Source organism: Coptis chinensis, chromosome 6 (genome assembly GCF_015680905.1).
Source record: "Coptis chinensis isolate HL-2020 chromosome 6, ASM1568090v1, whole genome shotgun sequence".
Classification (NCBI taxonomy): domain Eukaryota; kingdom Viridiplantae; phylum Streptophyta; class Magnoliopsida; order Ranunculales; family Ranunculaceae; genus Coptis; species Coptis chinensis.
In genome coordinates, this window is record NC_141461.1 from 97,817,102 (window position 1) to 97,838,471 (window position 21,370).

The window sequence follows — 21,370 nt, forward strand, 5'->3', positions numbered from 1 at the left end:
TTTAGGCTAGGTTATGGACCCATAAATCAAGTCCATAACCCAATTGGTTGAATCTAAGACTTCCAATTCTGATCGTGTTACTATAGTGTGTGTTTTCACCAACTTATACTACTCTGATCGAGTCAAGTCCTAGACCATTGGAAAGGGCTTTCTGAGCTGGTCATTTTGATATATAATTGGCCCAATTCCGAGGTCCGAGTCCAAAGATACGACCTGGGGAAGTTATTTTATTGACTTTTCTGCTTTATTTCTGCTCGCGTTGACTTTGACAAGGCTTTAAAAAGGTTTTTTCTCCTTGAAACTTAGGCTTTAATCATAGAACTTCTCTAGTACGCAATTTGACTCATTTCTCTTGCAAAAGTGACGTATTTCTTCACATAATCGATTTCAAGACCTGAAATACACAAAAACACGTAAACAGTACTAAACTCTTATTATTATAAACATAATTGGCCGAAAAGAGATATTATTAGTGCATCTCCAATGGGGGGTGTAAACTGTCACACCCCAAATTTCCAGACAATATTAAAACAATTATATTCAATTATTAGGAAACCCGGGGTGAAACAAAACCCAAAACCCTGTTATCAAACACGATATATACAAAACTGAAATCAAAAGAAAACTAAAAAGAACAATCCTTAAATCACATTATTAAACTACAAAGAAACTAACCAACTCTATTACATCTGTCTCAAAACAAAACAGTACCCTTCAGAAAATCTTAAACCAGAAGACTCTAAGAGCAGCTCCAAATCATGTGTCCTTATCCACTGCACTCCACCATCTATGTTCCCAAAAACACACCCACGTTGCAAAACAAAGCAAACATGGGTAAGCAAATTGAATTTGCTGGTATAAGTAGACTAACAACAAAATATATATAATAATCTTTCAAATGAATAAATATAACATTACCAACCATTTCAATTGATTAGTTATGGTGTTTGGAATCGTTAGTAATGATTCTATTATTTGAGACAATGTTTATTTTGTAATGAAAATATTATAATAAATGAGAACTCTTGGGTGTTAAAAATCCGGTGTAAAAGTGTCCTTCCATCTTTAGCCTTTTTGTTTTGGCTTTTGACTCATTTGATTATGTTTTTGGAGTTCTGACTTTTTATTTTATTTCTATATTATTATTTTTTCTTTTGATTTTTGATGGAAAATTTCTTTTGAAGTAACTAACAACTATTGGTTTTCCACATGACTTTCTCTTTTCTTTCTTTATTTCATCCTATTTCTCAGATATATCAAGATGGGTAGGTTGAATTTTTATTTTTATTTTGTTTTTGCAACAGGGTAAAGGAATTGTGGTTATGAAAAGGCTAAAGAATGGCTAAGAGGGACGACTAGCAGATAATAATTTCATATAGGTTTTGAATTTATGGCTATATCGATCCAAAGAGGGCCTAAATTCTCGCTTAGGATATAGTGTGGTGATCAAGCAAGTGGACGTGTGATCTCTCTATTCGGACTTTACTTCTCCCTTGTGTCATCACTCAGACATTTCACTCATATGAGGCTTATGGCTAGATTCTCACAGGATTTGTAATCATAAGAAGTCTAACCTAGATTTCAGAAACTTACTGCCAAATACAATCATAGATGCTCATGCAAGATATTTATGGAAAGATGCAATTACTATTACCTACATATTAACCTAAGTTTCTAAAAACTATTCTAATCCAAATGCTAAAGTGAGATTTTCCAGACTATTATCATCATAGAAAACTAACTAATACCAATATTCCTAAGTGCATAGTATAAATACTTTTTATTTATATCTTTATTTATTTTTTACTAGAAAGCAAAGTGCATATTATACATAAATTTATTCCTAATATGTGTCTAGAATTCAGCGTGTTTCTATGTCATTCCCAAACAAAAACATGTTTTGTCCTCAAAGTATAGAAAGAATTAAGGAGAGAAAGTACCATGAAAACGCGTAAGAATTGTAGAGTGATAAGCACCAAAAACTATAATACTAAACCCCGTAGAGACATAGCGTTTTGGTTAATTATGTGTTTAATAATCATGAAATAATTATATTTTCATACTGTTGCAGGTTTTCGCAGTTAACGTGAATATGATGATAAAACATGCATCGAAGTACGAGAATACTGTGCATACTCGAAGTTTTCCCACTCAGTCCCAGTGAAGCCTGACTAGAGCCGAAGTTTCCAAAGAGACAAAACCAGTGCAGAACAGGCCCACGTGTAAAGAAGCAGTAAACTTCCGAAGCTCACATCTTTCAAACCTGGACGCCGATGTCGGCAAGTGAACCGTCAGAACAACCAAGGCGACGAGCTCTACGCATAGATAGAAAGTTATAAAAATGCCAAAATCCGAGCCGCCACTGGACACAGCACGTGTACCCACTCTGCAGGCCCACAAGATATGACGAGTCAGTATAAACATGTGGCAAGTGATGGTCACTTGTGTGTGACACCTTGCACATAAGAAAATGCAAAGAAATAAATACAAACTAGAAAAAGACAAGCTTTGTTAAATGGTTTTGGATTTTTGTATAAACAAAAAAAGACAAAAGGAAATTAATGGATGAAGGCTTCACGGGAGAATATATATAAAATGGGAAGCTTGAGAAGGAAGGGAGTTAGTTTTTTTTTCTTTAGACTCTAGTTTTTGGTTTTACATTCCTGCTTTCATTTCCAGTACGTTGTTTTTTGTTTTCCTTCCAAAGAGCTTTCATTCCAAAGATCTAGTAATCGTAAGTCCTTACCTTAATACAATTCATTTCTTTTCTAGTTACATTCCTGTTCTTTATTTACTTGTTTACTGTATACAGCAAGATCAATTAATCATCCAATGACCACGAGCTAAAATCCTCCCATGGGGAGGGTTAATGATGCTCATGTGAGGATCAGGATTGACACTTTAATGTTCTAGAATCACTACTGAGGATTTAGGTGTAGATTATGTATCTGGTCTTAAAATGATTGGGACTGACCAAGTTTGGAGTGCTGATACTCCAGAATAGTCTCGTGAGAGACTCATCTAAGTCTCGCGCGCGACTTTATGGTGGCCGTTAGCACTCTAGTTTGTCCAGCTGATGTGTAATCAAGCTAGGAGCTGAAGTGATATTCCATAGATGGAATATTAGTTCAACTCCTTATGTTAGTGAGATGAACATCAGAGATGAGTGCATCTCACTAGGGATTGCTACTCGACGCCGTTTCGGGTTTGTCTATGAACTCGAGGCGGATTAGAGTTAATAGTGATATGGTACTCTAACTGTTGAAACTGGATTGTGCATGAGTATGGTTAACCCTTTACCTGTATCTTTATCCCTGTTTATTTTACGTAGAAATCAGTCGTTTATTTTACGATACTTGCATTCCAAGTTTTAATTAAGCAACAATCTAAAATCCTACTCACTAAAAGTTGTAAATCCAGTTCATGAATATTGTTATATATTGTTACATTGCTTCTGAAATTTGCCCCAGAACGCGTGCGTGTTAATTACAGTGTCAGCTCCAAACAAAAGATAACATGAACCTAAAGCACCTTGACTTCTGGCGAGAGGCCAATCAACTGTAGATCGAATTGATTTGTTCAAGCACCTCAGAAGAACACTCAGAAGAATCACCTGCTCCAGTTTTAGCTGTTACACATATCTCAAATAGAGTAATTTGCTCAACACTGGTAGGATTACGTCATGACTACTGAACAATACTTTTCATCAATAAAGGATCTACACAGGCACGATCATCATATCCTTCAACTCCACTTATAGTCCCGCTTGTATACATAAACTTCACAAATTATGCACATTCAGTTATGACTAATTAGTGTCATGTACAGATAAAAGAATCAAGAAGCAAAGCTCAATCGACTACATCTCATGCAGATGAGGATGCCAGTACTTGGATATCAATTGGGTGGCAAAGGTGGTATGGTATTCCAGACCAGGTCCAGTTAGCAAGCAATGAGTTGACGCCTTGAGTAGGGTTGTAAAAAAATCCCACCATACATGGATGGATGGATCGTCATGGCCATCTCCTTGGTTAGACAACCTACCATTCCACCATATCGACCGAGTCCACAGCATGCTCGCCTCACATTGGAGAACCCTGCAGCAAGCATTATAAGGTCATTCACAGCAATCACCCTCCTATTGTTTTATGTTCAGAATTCCATATGAAGTAAATAGAATAGAGAAGGACTGGAGCATATATTACCATAGCGTGTGGGCTCACTTATAATCTCCATCATCCCTTGGTATACATCACAGAAGATTATCTGTGCATCGATCAACTCATAGTTCAGGTCTAGAAGGTGTTTAGATAGCATTGCATTGTATTGTAAGACGAACTTGTTGATCTCATTGTTACAATGCTTGTCATGTAAATTTGGTAGAGCTGAAGAGTTATGTGACTCCCACAGCAAGCGAGGTGCACACCCTAGTGGTCCAATTCCCATACAGATGATCTTCCTTACATTTGCATTGTAAAGATCCTAACATAACACCGGATTCCAGTATTCAAATTAAGAATCTCTATCCAAAATTAGAATATTAATTCAACAAAATCCAAATCAAACTAGTTGAAAGTAGGTATACCTTGACCACCCTAATCATCTGTTTCACCAGAATGTGTGCAAAGCCTGCACTGCCATACTTGAGCCTCAAGCCAGAGAAGTCATGTAGGAAGAGATGAATGTAATCATCTTTGCCCAGTGAAATGTAGAAGAGAGATGATTGTACCAACTCAAGGGCCTTTCTCTGGCCCAGCTGCAGCTGCAACACCTGAAGAGTCTCAAAGAGTTGGCGTAGCTGATGGTTAAGTGCCTCGAATCCCAAGTTGCCGGTGTTCATGATGGTTGCCTCAGAAGAACCAAAGTTGAGACCAGTCACTAGGCCTTCAATGCTACCATTTTGACCGTAAAATGAAGGGATCACCGGCAAACCCATTTTCTCCGCTGCAATCAATCAAAATCAGAAACTTGTATGAGAAAATTTCATTGGGGTTGTCTATAAAGAACTTGGGTTTGTTTCTTATACACCAATAAATTGATATGCTTTCAATGCCAACAAAGAATTCGATCAAACCTCTCAAACACATCCATTGACACTAAATAGACAAAGAAAACACTAAATTTTCATGAAAATAATTAGTAAAGAACAAGCTTACTGATTCCATCAGCGCCAAGGGACAGGAAACAAACAAGACAACACAGTATGAAAGAGAGAGAGAGAGAGTTACCGAGAAGATCAGGAAGAAGGCGCGGTGTCAAACCAAAACAGTGATATGAGGAAGAATGATCAGGCAGAAAATTGTCGAAGGAGTTGGTGCCACAATTAACAGAAGAATCTCCAAGAATGAAGAGAGCAGAGACAGAAGAGTTGCTGTGATGAGAAGAAGAAGAAATGGGCATTATTTCTCCACAAGCCCGAGTCCCAATAACAAGGATAACAGAACCAGAAACAGAAGAATCCCTCGTGAGCTTCTTCTTGCTCTCTGCATAACTTGTGAAGCACTTGATTTCTCTGATTCTTCTGGCTGCATTCTGTGTTTCAAAGCTCATTAAATTTTTATTGAAATCCACTTCGAAGGATGAGAAAGATAATATCCAATAAGTATAGGACTGCTAAAGAAGAAAAGAAAAAATGAGATGAAGAAAAAAACTAACCGTCTCTCCTGACTTGGGCATAAGACCATGCCACTTGGGAATGACATTTGGACGCTCTACATAAGCTGCATTTGTTCCAGTGCCCAAAATGACAGAAGCAACGACATCATTATTATCGTATCTTCCTCCACCTAATGTACCAATCGTATCATTGATCTGCATCAACACAGATGATTCAGTAACTCGAAATACATAATTCCCACTTCAAGTGCCCTCAACCTAATCAAGAGCAAGATATTCCTGCCATCAAACAAAGAGATGGGATGTGTGCTATGACACCATTCAGAAGAAGACAAAGACACTGACAGACACAGAGATGCACTTTAAATATACCACGTTGCCTGGATCACTTTAAAAACAGAAGTGTATCAAGGAAAAATAATGAGACAATTTTCTTAATATATCGGTATATTCTGTGACCAGTAAAAGACTAATAAAAGTATTTCACAGGTGCTAAACAAATATATAAAGAAATTAGTATGAGGAAACACCTGAATAATTGTTTGATCAATCACTAAATTTCAGATGTGTTGTATGTTAATATGTATTTGGGGTGGTATAAGACCTCATTTGGAATGAAAAACTGCATTAAACTTACCAAAGCAACCACACGCATATCAACACCTTTTCTTTCCAAGGCTTTTGTCAGTTCACCCACAACATCTTGGCCAACCTAATTGGGAAGAAACCATAAAAGTGAAATAAGAAACAAAACATGAGCAGTTAATCGACACATAGAAATGGACCAGTGTGGTTATTTCTCAGACAAGAAACTTCGACTTCTCATTTTTTAACATTAGGGATGCTATCCTTTAATGTAGTTACCGGAAGACATTGTCTCTGGCATTCAGGTTCTGAGAATTGTCCTTTAGGTGGGGTTCCATGTTATGCTCTTATCATGCTCCAATGTATTTAAAATAGTGTAATGCACCTTTGGGATCTTTGGATGAGTAACCCTCTCAAGTCGGTTTTGAGTAGCACATGATAAGTGATCTAGAGGGTGCCAAAATAGTTGGGATGTCCTAGGTTCTTATAGTTGGTGGAGCCTTGACCTACCATCCTTCTATGCTTAACTATGCTTAGTACATACTACAAATTCTATTCATCAATACAAAAAAGTAAAAGTCAGGTCATCAGGATTTACCACGTCAGCTATGGAAGAGCCTTTGGTCCACGCCAAAAGAGTCCCAGAATTGATTGATGTTTGCTTCACTGGAAATGAGAAAGTAAAACCCAGTTCTCTCTGCTGTCCAGCAGAAAGCTGAAATTTTTTACCTTCTGTAGCAACAAATTTAGCTAGCTCGGCAGCAATAAAATCGAACAGTTCCTGTAATCAAAATTGTTCAAAACTAAGATACTTTATGTCGAAATCCAAATGAAGGAGACTAGCAAATCTTTTGAAGAACTTACATCTGAAATTCCAACCATCAACTGTGGAGGAATCGGCACTTCCGTAAATTCTTGCTCAACAACACGTCCTTCCTTTCCTCCCAACTGTACACGCAAGACACGAAATTTTGTTCCACCCAAGTCCAATGCATAAAATAAGCCGTGCTCATCCCTAAAGAAATAAACAGTACGTGTAAACAGTCATTGCTGATGTTTTAAGCCTATATTTTCCGAAATCCTATCAGTGTTACATGTTTAAAACTGAGAAAGAAATGATAAACACTTAGAGAGATCTATGTTATACTACACAAAAAATGAAGTCATTGGATAAGATTTTATGCTAGTCAACCACCTGATGACACAATGAGATCTCATACCTAGTTATTGGTCTTAAGTGATATGCTTCCAATGACTTTAAAATAGAACCCATCCAGTGGTTAACTAACAGAAAACTGTGAAATGCAATGTGTTTTAAGCCAAAAGATTGCTTACAAAAGTTATGATACCCAATTACTAGCTCGTCCTAGAGATTGTACCCAGTCTTGAAAAAAATTACATATTTGAGTTTGCCCCATAATGTGAAATCAAATTTCAATGGTCGAATTTCCCGACAGCATGCTTAAACCTCTAAAATGAAAACCATAACCAAATCCCCAAAGCTAAAAACAAGTAAATTATTCCCAAGAAGAAGGTAATCTTCACCAATTAAACTGATACCAAGCATCAAAATTAGCTAAATGAAAATACAATTGAAAATCATCTATAGTTAAAAAAACAGTACAGCAAATTAACTTAAAGAATAAAAAAGAGCCAATAGCTATATCATCAATGTTATACTAAAAATCAAGAAATGAATGGAATTTGCAAGAAATCAAGAAAAGAGGAGGAGGAAAGTTGTATACCCAGTGAGGGGAAGATTACGAACGTAGCTCATAATAAGCATATTGAGCTTACTACCACTACCTTCACCAGAAGCTAAACCAGCTGCATGCATTTCAACAGCAACACCGTTTTTGACGTTTTCTTGCTCGTCTGAATGAGAATGAGTTTTTTTACTCATTTTGAGGAGATTTTTGATACAAGTTGTCGAATTAGAGGTGGGTTAAATTCCTCAAAGGAAAGGGTTCTTGGTTTTTGTCTGTTTGATAAAGAAAATAATAAACGCGGGAATGGAATGGTCTCGTTTTATTGTTTTCTGGCCAAGCAAACAAATGGAAAAAAAAAAGCCCGGACAATTTGTGTTCGAGTCTGGGCTTTCAAGTAGATTACAACATTTTGGGCCGACTGAAAACATGAAGGTCCACAGTACAGTACAAAGTTATGTCAATTGCAAAGTTGGTCGGTTATGAATTGGAATGGAAAGAAATCAAGAATGTCATGTAAAATCTTTTACTAGGCACATCTTTCTATACCTAAGAGATTATGAAATACAATAAAACATAATTTTAGAAAATTCTGTATATTAGAAGTCCGATTAGCAAAAAGATATAAAAGAATAAGATACTTTCCTTTCTCTCATTAAAATTGCTATATAAAAGAGTATCCCAATTAAAAAGAAACATAATTAGTGATTATTCAGTTGTTTAAAGATGCCAATTTCAGTTCATGTTTAAACATGATTGGATAACAATTTTAGGAAAAATAAAAAATATCTAGGCATGGTTGACAACTTTACATTCCTTATTATGGACTTTTCTAGAAATATTGATTACTATCTCTATATAAGTTCTCTATAAATCCAAGACTTAAGAATGAGACGTTTTTTTTATAGGGGATTAATAATTATTCTATTCTGAAGTTGTGTTTAGGACTAATTAAGGAAATATGTCTCGAACAAGAGTTGGGAAGACTCGCGTCATGACTTTAGGTCTAGCATTGCTAGTTACTTTGGTCTTCAATTGTGGGATTGTTCATGGAAAAACTTGGATTGTGGGGGATAAAGGGGGATGGGATTTGAACGAGGATATGGAAAAGTGGCCACAGGGAAAGTATTTTAAGGCTGGTGATGTTCTGGGTGTGTATTCTGGTGATCTTGAAAATATTTTTTGCCAAACCACTTAATCCTACCATTTAGTTTGATATATTGTTGAAAAATATTTTGAAACCTACGATGTGTTTTGAAATAATTAAGGAATGTAAATTGGTATTTTCCCTTAATTTTTTTCATTAGAAATAGAGTTAGTAAAAATAAATAAAGTATTAATTTCAATATATGTAAATTGGTACTAATAGCATATGATCTTTCTTTGAACCAGTTTTTAACTCCAAGGAGGCCTATCATGTACTTGTTGTGAATGAAAGTGATTATATAAACTGCAATTTTTTCGGGAAGGCAAAGATATACAAATCAGGACATGATCGAATACGCCTAGTTAAAGGAGGCAACTACTTCATCTCTGATGGACCGGAATGGTGTGGCTATGGCATGAGGATAGCAGTTAATGCAGAGTAACCTAGTTGGTTAGTTAAATTCTTGGTGGTTTTATTTAAACAATAAAGAAGTTGAATTTGTTCGTTGTTTGATCTACTGCTTATAGTACGAGGAATTTAAATTGTCAAAGAAATTACAACCTAATATGTTAGACAATTCAACTCAATTCTCCTCAGGAATGATCTAAATTTAAGTGGTTCGGGAGGAAATGACTATTAGTTAATTGATCCTTCTCACAACTGTTTACCTTATTGTATGGCATTTTACATGCATGTCCATATATTTTTTATTTATTTTTCCTGATAACTTCATAAAAATCCCATATCTGAAATGCAATGAATACTGAAGTGAGAACAACTCTAATCGTCTAGAAAGTCAAACAAGAAATAAATACAGACTACTATGTAGGAAACCCAGAACGAAAAGATCAAGAGTTCAAGACAACTATTGGAGCGGAAAATTTAAGCTATTACATTAGAACAACTCTAAGCTATCATATTCATATTGTACCAATTTATTTCTATCAAAGATATAAAATATAGTAGTATTTGTATCAATGAATATGAACCCATATGCCTTCACTGGGAATATCTTGATGCATAACAAACAAAAGATAATATCCAGGAGGCGCAATACTACGTGAATTAGGCAACGTGACTGGGACTTGATATGTGGAACAGGATACCAATGTCGATTTCCCTCCCCCTAACACTAACAGCCTTTGATTCATCGAAAAAGAGTGAGTGTTAAATGATGGAGCCACCATAGTCACTGCGACTCCTTTGTTGCGTAAAGCGCCTGGGACTGAAAAACTTATCACTAGTTTTTGTCCGTAATTCAATTTATATTGAGAGTTCGGTGAGAGTATTCAGGGGCGCAAATTTGAAAATTCTGGACCCAAATAGGTTGTTGAAATGGATTCTAACCTTAGTTCAGTTTGAAATAATATGCCAGTGAAATTATAGTACTTGTGAGGATGACTACCTCCAACAAGAATTCTACCATCATGTATTAGAGTAGCTATTAAAATTTGATAATACATCGACAATATTATGACTTTACTAAATTTTATGTTCAAGTTAATATTTAATGTTTTATAAAACATCGATAATACATGACATATATTAAAATTTGATAATACATCAATTATTGTTTTACTAAATTTTATGTTTTATAAAACATCGATAATACATGACACGAATTAAAATTTCAATGTCCAATTGTAATGGGGGAAAAAAACTACATTACATCTTTTATAAAACATCAATAATAAATAACAAATATTAAAATTTGATAATACATCTACAATATTATGGCTTTATATATATAACTTATATAACTTATATTTCAATGTCCAATTATAATGAAAAAAAAAACTAAATTACATCTTTTATAAAACATCAATAATAAATGACACATATTAAAATTTGATAATACATCGACAATATTATGGCTTTACTAAATTTCATGTTCAAATTAATATTTCATGTTTTATAAAACATCGATAATACATGATATATATTAAAATTTGATAATACATCGATTATTGTTTTACTAAATTTTATGTTTTATAAAACATCGATAATACATTATACGTATTAAAATTTCAATGTCCAATTGTAATGAAAAAAAAAAAAAAAAAAAAAAAAAAAAAAAAAATTACATCTTTTATAAAACATCAATAATAAATTACACATATTAAAATTTGATAATACATCGACAATATTATGGCTTTACTAAATTTCATGTTCAAGTTAATATTTCATGTTTTATAAAGCATCGATAATACATGACATATATTAAAATTTGTTAATACTACTAAATTTCTTATTTTATAAAACATCGATAATACATGACACGTATTAAAATTTTAATGTCCAATTGTAATGGGGAAAAAAACACTAAATTACATCTTTTATAAAACATCAATAATAAATGACAAATATTAAAAATTGATAATACATCTACAATATTATGGTTTTATATATATAACTTATATAACTTATATTTCAATGTCCAATTGTAATGAAAAAAAAAAACTAAATTACATCTTTTATAAAACATCAATAATAAATGACACATATTAAAATTTGATAATACATCGACAATATTATGGTTTTACTAAATTTCATGTTTAAGTTAATATTTCATATTTTATAAAACATCGATAATACATGATATATATTAAAATTTGATAATACATCGATTATTGTTTTACTAAATTTCATGTTTTATAAAACATCGATAATACATGACACGTATTAAAATTTCAATGTCCAATTGTAATGAAAAAAATACTAAATTACATCTTTTATAAAACATCAATAATAAATTACACATATTAAAATTTGATAATAGATCGACAATATTATGGCTTTACTAAATTTCATGTTCAAGTTAATATTTCATGTTTTATAAAGCATCGATAATGCATGACCTATATTAAAATTTGATAATACTACTAAATTTCTTATTTTATAAAACATCGATAATACATGACACGTATTAAAATTTCAATGTCCAATTGTAATGAAAAAACTAAATTACATCTTTTATAAAACATCAATAATAAATGACACATATTAAAATTTGATAATACATTGACAATATTATGGCTGTATATATATAACTTATATTTCAATGTCTAATTGTAATGGGGAAAAAAAAACTAAATTACATCTTTTATCAAATTTTAATATATGTCATGTATTATCGATGTTTTATAAAACATGAAATGTTAACTTGAACATTAAATTTAGTAAAGCCATAATATTGTCGATGTATTATCAAATTTTAATACGTGTCATTTATTATTGATGTTTTATAAAAGATGTAATTTAGTTTTTTTTTTTCCATATATAACTTATATTTCAATGTCCAATTGTAACGGAAAAAAAAAACTAAATTACATCTTTTATAAAACATCAATAATAAATGACATGTATTAAAATTTGATAATGCATCGACAATATTATGGTTTTACTAAATTTCATGTTCAAGTTAACATTTCATGTTTTATAAAACATCGATAATACATGACATATATTAAAATTTGATAATACATCGATTATTGTTTTACTAAATTTCATGTTTTATAAAACATCGATAATACATGACACGCATTAAAATTTGATAATACATTGATAATATTGTTTTACATACTTTCTTAAAATTTGATTGTTATTTCGTAACTTTAGAAAATCTATAAATTAGAAGTCCGCATAACAAAAAGATGAAATAAAAAGAAATCATTCTTTCTCTCATTACAATTATTATATAAAATAGAATCCCAATAAAATCACTATTGAAAGAAAACATAATTAGTCATTATTCGGTGGTTCAAAGATGCCAATTTGACTTCAGTACATATCATGTTTAAACATGATTGGATAACAATTTTAGGAAAAAATATGAAATATATCTAATGTATGGTTGACAACATATTAGGTAAAATTATGGTACGTATTTCCAAGAATTATAGATTGTTATCTCTATAAATCCAAGACTTAAGAAAGATACATCTCTACTTGCAAGGGGTTTGTTTGAGCAGCCTTCTACTATTAGAAATTAAAAGTTTTTTGTTGGAGAAGTGAGGGAATTGAAACAAGGGGTTTGTTTGAGAATGTAATTGCATTTTATTGTGTTGAATTCAATTAATATTTTTTCAAATGTTATTATATAAGTTTTTAACTATTATAAAAATAATAAAAAATAAAATGAAATCCAAACTAGTGTGGGCTGAGTTGGGGGCCCTTTGGACTGCTGGGGCCCTAAGCGGCTGCCTATTTTGCTATAGGGTTGAGTCGGCCCTGATGATTTTAGGTCTAGCATTGGTGGTTACTTTGGTCTTCAATTTGTGGGATTGTTCATGGAAAAACATGGATTGTGGGGGATAAAGGGGGATGGGCTTTGAACTCGGATATGCAAAAGTGGCACTGAGAAAGCATTTTAAGGCTGGTGACATTCTCGGTATGTTTTCAAAAGATATTGGAATTATTTTTTTGAGCACAATAACCAGGTACTGGGATGAATACTAGTAATTGATTGGATTCTAAGGCCACGTGTCTAAGTAGCAAACCCAAACCTACATACGTTTCTAGGAAAAAAAAAAAAACTACGGGTGAAAATAAACAAAAAAGTCCACTGTCTTCTTCTTCTACGTACAATACGTTCAACAACCCAACACCTCGTCCTCCTCCTATCCTCTCAAACCGCAAACTCTGGTTTCAAAAATGAAAAGCAACAATAACAAAATAAAAACCAAACAAAATGAATAAAAAATTGTTTGTTCAATCTAATTTATCTGATTTTTTTCTCTCAAAACATAAAGAAGAGGACGATGATACTACTGTGGGGATTTTTAGGAGAAAGTCAAAGTGAGTTTGATGGGTGATTATCTGGTAATGATGTAATAAATTTATAATGAAATGTATATTTGGGTTCCTTCTTTTTCGATTGTTTTAGGGGGTGATTTAGCTTTAGGTCCTCCCAATAATATGGGTATTTGCGTTAGATCTAAAGTTTTTCGTTTTTTAGCTTTAGATCCCCTTACTGTTAGTTGACCGTCATTGACCAAGTTTGATCGTCTGTTGTGGTTAGGGCAGGGAACGGGTCGGATATGGCTATATCCGAATTCGAATCCAAATAGTTTGACAATATCTGAACCCGAATCCGAATAAAATCGAAATCTTCAACTTGAACCCGACCAACCCGATATAACACTAAAAATAAAAAAAAAAACCCAAAAATTATATTGGAACCCGAACCCGAATCCGACAGACCTGAATTCGAACCCGACCCGAATAAATAAACAAATATGAAAATTAATCCAAACCCGAACTATCCGGATTCGGGTCGGATCAGATTCTGGTTAAATCCGACCCAATTCCCTACCCTAGTTGTGGTGTGTATGGTGTCATGCACTTTCAAAATGCCTTAACTACCTCTCACGTTTTGCACGTGCCCACACCATAAAACTCAAAATCCAAATTTCAATTTACCCGACACGTGTCGTAATCGTGGCTCCTAATCCAACAACTGCTTTGGATCCAACTAACGGTAGGGGGACCTAAAGATAATAAACAAGAAACTTTGGATCCAATGCAAATACCCATATTATTAGGATGACCTAAAGCTAAATAACCCATTTAAAATCGGAATAAGGGAAAAACTAGAACAAGTGTATTAGATTCCAAAACAAAAAACTGGAACAATTTCATAATTGAGTCGACTCATGACTCCTAAAGCATCTTCTCAAATTAAAGAGGTAACAAATTTAAGACTCAATATCTAACCTCAGTAAGAGATTGAAGGCTAAATCGCAAAGAGAAGTTCTTGAATTAAGATTCTCCATCACTCCATAATGGTTAGAGGGAATTTTAGTGGAGGAAGTGAGTTTGGATTTTCAATTTTGAAATGTTTTTTTTTTTTTTTTTTTTTTTTTTTTTTACTCATGGATTTTTTCTCATTTAAAATAGGAAACTTATTAAAAGAAGAAAAATAATTTATGAAGGAGGCGGATGCAGATTTAAGTTTGCTACTTAGACACACGGCTTAGATTCAAAACGGTTACTAGGATCACATCCCAGTACCTGGTTATTGTGTAGCCAGACTCTGTTTTTTTTGCCAAACTAGTTGATCCTGCAAATTAGATCAATATACAATTAAAAATATTGGAAACCTACATCATGTTTTGATACAATTAATGTGCGGAAGTGACGTAGGACAATAAGGCTACAATTAGAATATACTTTTGTTATATAATTGGGAAGACTATTTACTTAGTAGTCCAATATTTTATTTGAGTTTAATTAGAATTAGTATTTTTCTTTCTTGGTTATAAAGTTTCGGTTAATTTATTCTAAATTATACAATTCTTGTTATTGAATCTTTTTCTTCATGAGTCTCCTTCTCCCTTTTGAGAATCTCTCCGCATCCTTTCATCGCTTTCGACACCCTTGTTCCCGATTAGGAAGTTTCTTTTTTCCCTTAATTCTTTTCATTCGAAATAGAGTCCCTGGAAATGAATAAAGGCTTTTTTATCAAATTTTCAATAATGTAAATCAGTACTAACTGCATAGGATGTTTCTTTGAGCCAGTTTTTAACTCCAAGGAGGCCTATCCTGTGCTTGTTGTGGATGAAAGTGATTATATAAACTGCAATTTGTTGGGGAAGGCAAAGAGATACGAATCACGACATGATAGAATACGCCTAGTTAAAGGAGGCAACTACTTCATCTCTGATGGACCGGAATGGTGTGGCTATGGCTTGAGGACATCTGTTAATGCAGAGTAACCTTGTTGGCTAATTAAATTCCTGGCTGTTTGATTTAAAAAATAAGGTTGTTCAATTTGTTTGTTGTCCGATATACTGCTTATAGTACAAGAAGTTGGAAATGCCAAAGAAATCACAACTTAATATTAATATATATGTTAGACAATTAAATGGGTTTGCCTGGCCGTCATTTCTTTCTTTGTCTTTATCTAGTTTCATCGCTAGTATTCGTATGTACATTGCTGGGCAACGCCCTGCGCAGTTAGATGGATGCAAACGATCAATTTTATTGATACCCCGTAGTTTCTGTTCCAAATGAGTGAACTGGTTCGACTGAATGACCACATTACAGAGGTGAAATAATATATGCAATGAAACTGAACTAATTCAAATTGCAATTCCTTAGAGTTGCAATTACCTCTCAGATGAGTATACTTAAAGGGCCTAATAGAAAACATATTGTTTAGGTGCCGATATATGAAGACAAGTTGATTTGGTCCCCATTCTAGTTCAACCTTATAAATGAGAATGTTTGAACCACCATAAGACAGCTTTACCAAAACTTCACAACCATGGTAGGAAGCAAAGGTGCTGGCATTTCCCATCTCTAACTGTGCCAGGAGAAAGATATATATATAGACACTATGAGACCTTCATAGTTGTACAAGCTTGACCCAAATACAGTGCTTGTGTTGTGTGCTTAATTACACAAGATTTTTTTGGATAAGAAAGACTTGTTATTAATCATGGAGATAGAGAACAAAACATACAAAGTGCTGATGAGCAAGGAGTTAAATTACATTCAGTTTACCCTAGGGCATGATCATTTAAGTACAGGTTTGGCTGAAGGACATGCAAGCTTCATAAAATGCGCGCCCGTATAGTGTATAGCCACATTGAATGCCAAGCTTAGAAACAGAGGAACATGCCAACTTCAATTCATTTAACAAGTGGATCCAATTAATGATAGGTCTTCACATTTAAATCCTCTCCTTGTAACTGAATCACACCAAAATGACTGAGGGAGCACTGAGGGTACTTTTGTCCTGAAAATTATTGTTACCGCTTTTAGTATCTTTTATTCCTATTTTAGCAATTTTAGAAGATAAGATTGGAAATAAGGAGGGAAACCTTCCTTTCAAATGGGTTGACCGACCCTGACCGGCGGTTGACCGACTCCCTTTGTGATCGGAAAAGAAGAAAACAGAGATGGCAAGTATAGTAGAAGACGCTGAGACTCTATCACAACCGAAAGGCAGAATTTTTTGTCCTTGGGGGTTTCTGGATGGTAACACTACACCACCAGATGATCGAGTAAATGAAGTAGAAAACCCCATTGAAGTGATCGATGTGGACACTACACAGAGAAACTACAACAAGGGAAAGAAGTCATATGCCAATGCGACAAAGACGACGTATGGAAGAGATGTGGACACTGCAACTCTCCCAACCCCTGGACGTCAAGGTGAGTATCCGACCATTTCCATTCAAGCTGATGACGTGGATAAAGGTCTGGAATTCTGCAAGTTGAGCTTGGTAGGAAGATTGGACATGTCTAAGTTCAATATGAATGATATCAATGAGAAGGTAAAAATATTATGGAAGCCTACATGTGAATGGCAGGCAACTCCACTAGGCAGAGGGTATATCATGTTTCGCTTCACTGACGAAACTGATTATCAAAGGGTTTGGTCGCAAGGAACTTGGGTCTTTGAGGAGCAAGTGCTAAGATTGAGCAAATGGACCCGAACTTCTCCACAAACAAAGAGAATCACTCAAATGCTCTTGTGTGGATTAGATTTCCAGGATTGAGCTTAGAGTATTGGGAACTTAAAACTCTATTTTCCCTGGGGAGGGCTGTTGGACGCCCAATACATACCGATGAGAACACTGCAAAGAGGAAGCTTGGGTATTATGCAAGTGTGTTAGTGGATGTAGACCTAACACAGAAAATACCAGACAAGATTTGGGTTGAAGTGGAAGGAAGAAACATTAACTTCTGGCAAAATATTGACACTGGCCATCTGCCAAAATTTTGCAACCATTGTAAAAGGGTGGGTCACATGGTCACTGATTGCAGAATATTAAAGGAAGACCTTAGGAAAAACAATGAAAGAGAAACCACTATGAGAAAGGAAGGAGACACTGAAGTCCTATCTAGGGCTCAGAAGAAGAGAAACAGGAGGAAAGATAAGCAAGTAGCAACTGATACTGTGCCGAACTCAGAAACAGTTCAAACACAAGTTACAGCAGGAGAACTGGAAAAAGAAATTGGTAATGAAAATGAGTTGTCTGGTGTTTCGACTGAAGGATGTGGTGTGGGACAATCTTTTGAACAACAAGAATAGGATGACAATGAAGGAAGGCAAGAGGAATCTCAAGATGCTCTTCTAGAGGAACCTCAAGAGGATGTGGAACAAGTTATTGTGAATGATGAGGTGATGACTGAGAAAATCCATGTGGATAAACAGGGTGATCAACCTGTGGATCCTGAAACTGACACTGATGCGACTTCTATTTGTAAGGAAGTGGTAGAGCTCTTATTTGAACAGGCTGGATGTTGCATCAAGGACATCAACCCCGTTGAAGTGGTTAACAACCCCCTACATCATGTGAGCAATAACTTCACCTTGCTTGCAAATATAGGGGAGGTGGATGAAAATGAGCAAAGGACCCCAGTAACTTCTACAAGGGTGTCAGAGAGGGTTTCTAAGCCTACTGTTAAAGCAATAGAAGGACAGAAGCAACAATTGTACAAGAAGAAATACAAGGGGCCAAACCAAAATCAGGCTTCTAGTACATCAGCTCCAGATAAGGCGCAAGGTACCACCTCCTCAAATCTCTAATGAAGATCATCTTTTGGAATATTAGAGGGGTTATGAAAGAGAATGCTAGAGATAGATTAAGAGATATGATTAACTATCATAGTCCAGATATAGTTTGTTTGGCTGAGCCCTTAGTAAAGCCTCAAACTAACATTCTAAATGCTTTCAGCTTGAACTATTTTGAGAACTGCATCATCCACAATGACTCTCAAAGCAGATTGGGAAACATATGGGTTTTTAGTAGAGCTGGTATCTCCATGAATGTGTTGTTGGTGGCAGAACAACATATTACCCTTTTGGTGAATAATTGCATTTTGTCTTTTGTACATGCAAAGTGCTCTCTTATCCTTAGAAGGGAGCTTTGGAGAGATTTGAAAGGGATTAACACTCTCTTACCATGGGCTATCATTGGTGACTTCAATGTGGTTTTGAGAAATGAGGAGAAGAAAGGCATCAGACCACCTAGTAAGCAGGCAATGAATGAGTTCAACGCGTTTGCCAATGAAACTGAGCTTTTTGAAAGTAACTGGGAAGGTTTGAAGTTTACTTGGTGCAACAATCAATTGGGGACTAGAAGGGTTTTAAGCAAGTTAGATAGAGTGCTATATAATGAAGCTTGGAACCTGAATTTTGCTGGATGGAAATATTATGTAGGGGCTAGAAATGCTTTGGATCACTCTCCACTGATTGGAATGCATCCTAATGTCCCTAAGCCTAAAAACATCCCCTTTAGGTTTAACAAAATGTGGATCTCCCACCACCCCACTTTCTTAACCCTTGTTAGGCATAATTGGAATCAAGAGTTTGATGGCCACCTCCCCCCTATTATCACTGTCATGAGAAAGCTGCAGAGACTTAAACTAGAACTCAAGAAGTGGAACTCTGAGATTTTTGGGCATGTGGATATGAATATAAGAAAAGCACAAGGTGAGTTATTAAGAATGCAAGACATGGCAGACCAGAGCAGTACTGATGTGACTGTTGTGACAGGTATGATTCAGAAAGAAATGGAGTTGGATACAGCAAGAGAAAATCGAGCTTTTCTACTTAAGCAAAAGAGTATAACTCATTTCGATGTGGCTGGTGACAGAAACTCGGCCTATTTCCATAACATCTGTAAGATGCATCAAGGTGCTGCCATGATTACAGAGATTATGAAAGAGGATGGGACCATTCTTAAAGAACAAGAGCAGATTAAAGAGCATGTCACTAGTTTTTATGAAGGAAAATTTCAGGAAAACCAAGTTACTGAAGACCCTGAGCTGCTGAGTCTAGTCCCTAAACTGGTTGATGAAAATGATAACCAGTTTCTTACAAAGATCCCTGATTATGATGAGATACAGGCAATGGTTTTCTCCATGAAGGCAGATAGCTCTCCTGGACCTAATGGATTTCAGGGGCACTTTTACTTTAGTTGTTGGGGAATCATCAAAATAGATGTTTGTGCGGCAGTACAATCATTCTTTGTTCAAGGATGCTTGCCAAAAGGGTTAAATTCAAACTTCATCGCTTTGATACCCAAGGATAAGGAAGCCAAAAAACTGAGCCAGTACAGGCCTATCTGTATGGGCAACTTCTTCTTCAAGATAATCACCAAGCTTCTTCAGTTGAGACTCAATACTATGGCTGAGAAACTTATCACAAGAGAACAGACAGGGTTTGTACCAGGGAGATCCTCACAAGCAAGCATTTGTCTGGCCTCAGAATTAATGAATGAGATGCAGAAGAAAAAATATGGAGGGACTGTGGCACTTAAGCTTGATATAACCCAGGCTTATGACACCATGAATTGGGAATTCCTTTTTCAAGTGATGGGAAAACTTGGGTTTGCCGATACTTGGATCAGGTGGATGAAAACAATATTGAAGTCTACATATATCTCAATTCTACTGAATGGAGGTCCAGTGGGATATTTTGCCATGAAAAGAGGGTTAAAACAAGGTGATCCCTTGTCTCCACTTCTCTTTGCAATTGCAGAAGATAACCTGAGCAGGGCTCTACACTATTTGAGGTCTATGAAACTTCTGAAGCCTCTAACTTGCTTACAAAAGGTGGAAGCTCCTAGTCACCTCTTCTTTGCAGATGACATCATCATCTTTGCTAATGGTGGGATCAGAGGAATCAGAAAGCTCAATTCTGTCCTAGAAAGATACCAACAGAGTAAGGTCTTCTTTGGTAGCTTCACAGATGATAGAAAAGAGAAAGTTCTGCAGGAGTTAAATATGGTGGAAGGAGCCTTACCCGAGAGGTACCTCGGCATACCCTTGCATCAGGGTAAGGTTACTAGGGCTTGTATAACTCCAGTGCTGGATAGAATGAAGAAAAAACTGAATAGTTGGAGGGGTAGAATGCTCTCTTTCCAAGGAAGGGTTACATTAATCAGATCAATTCTCTGCAACATCCCTATCTACAACATGGCCATATATAAATGGCCTATGTCAATAATCAAGGAAGCCGAGGCAGTTATGAAAAATTTCCTTTGGTCAGGGGACCCTACTATTAAAAAGGGGGTAACTGTGAGCTGGGACAAAGTGTGTAAACCTTTCGATGAAGGGGGCCTCGGCCTAAGAAGGCTTAAAGATATAAACAAAGCCATGTTAATGAAAATAGCATGGGAAGTACTTGAAGGGGATAGTGACTTGGGCATTTTCATGAGAGCTAAGTACATCAACAAGGATGGTGAAATGGTTAATTATCATAAGCCTACCTCCATCTGGACTAGAATCAAGGAAGCTTTGGAAGAAGTGGTCCCAAGATCCCAATGTGTGATAGCAGATGGAAAGAACACAGACTTGT

The 21,370-nt window shown here is 35.1% G+C and overlaps 1 protein-coding gene and 1 pseudogene across 1 annotated transcript; both read right to left on the reverse strand.

Annotated features, from left to right (window-relative positions):
* Positions 1–3,483: 3,483 nt before the first annotated feature.
* Positions 3,484–5,252, reverse strand: LOC147495931 (GDSL esterase/lipase At1g71691-like; annotated as a pseudogene).
* On the reverse strand, positions 5,137–8,232 carry LOC147495932 (hexokinase-2-like). Its single transcript, XM_086568499.1, has 6 exons — positions 7,947–8,232; positions 7,066–7,216; positions 6,800–6,982; positions 6,254–6,328; positions 5,656–5,811; positions 5,137–5,532 (listed from the first exon to the last, which is right to left on the reverse strand). Exons 1-6 carry the CDS (start codon positions 8,102–8,104, stop codon positions 5,137–5,139), a joined length of 1,119 nt encoding a protein of 372 aa, XP_086424625.1. The 5' UTR covers positions 8,105–8,232.
* Positions 8,233–21,370: the final 13,138 nt, after the last annotated feature.

Bases quoted from the DNA above. Each gene is read 5' to 3' on its own strand.
- LOC147495932 (XM_086568499.1), bottom strand. From the start codon at position 8,104: ATGAGTAAAAAAACTCATTCTCATTCAGACGAGCAAGAAAACGTCAAA. The intron at 7,217-7,946 runs GTATACAACTTT...TTATTTCTTTAG, and splicing joins CGTAATCTTCCCCTCACTGG to GGATGAGCACGGCTTATTTT. The intron at 6,329-6,799 runs GTAAATCCTGAT...CTTCCCAATTAG, and splicing joins GCTCTTCCATAGCTGACGTG to GTTGGCCAAGATGTTGTGGG.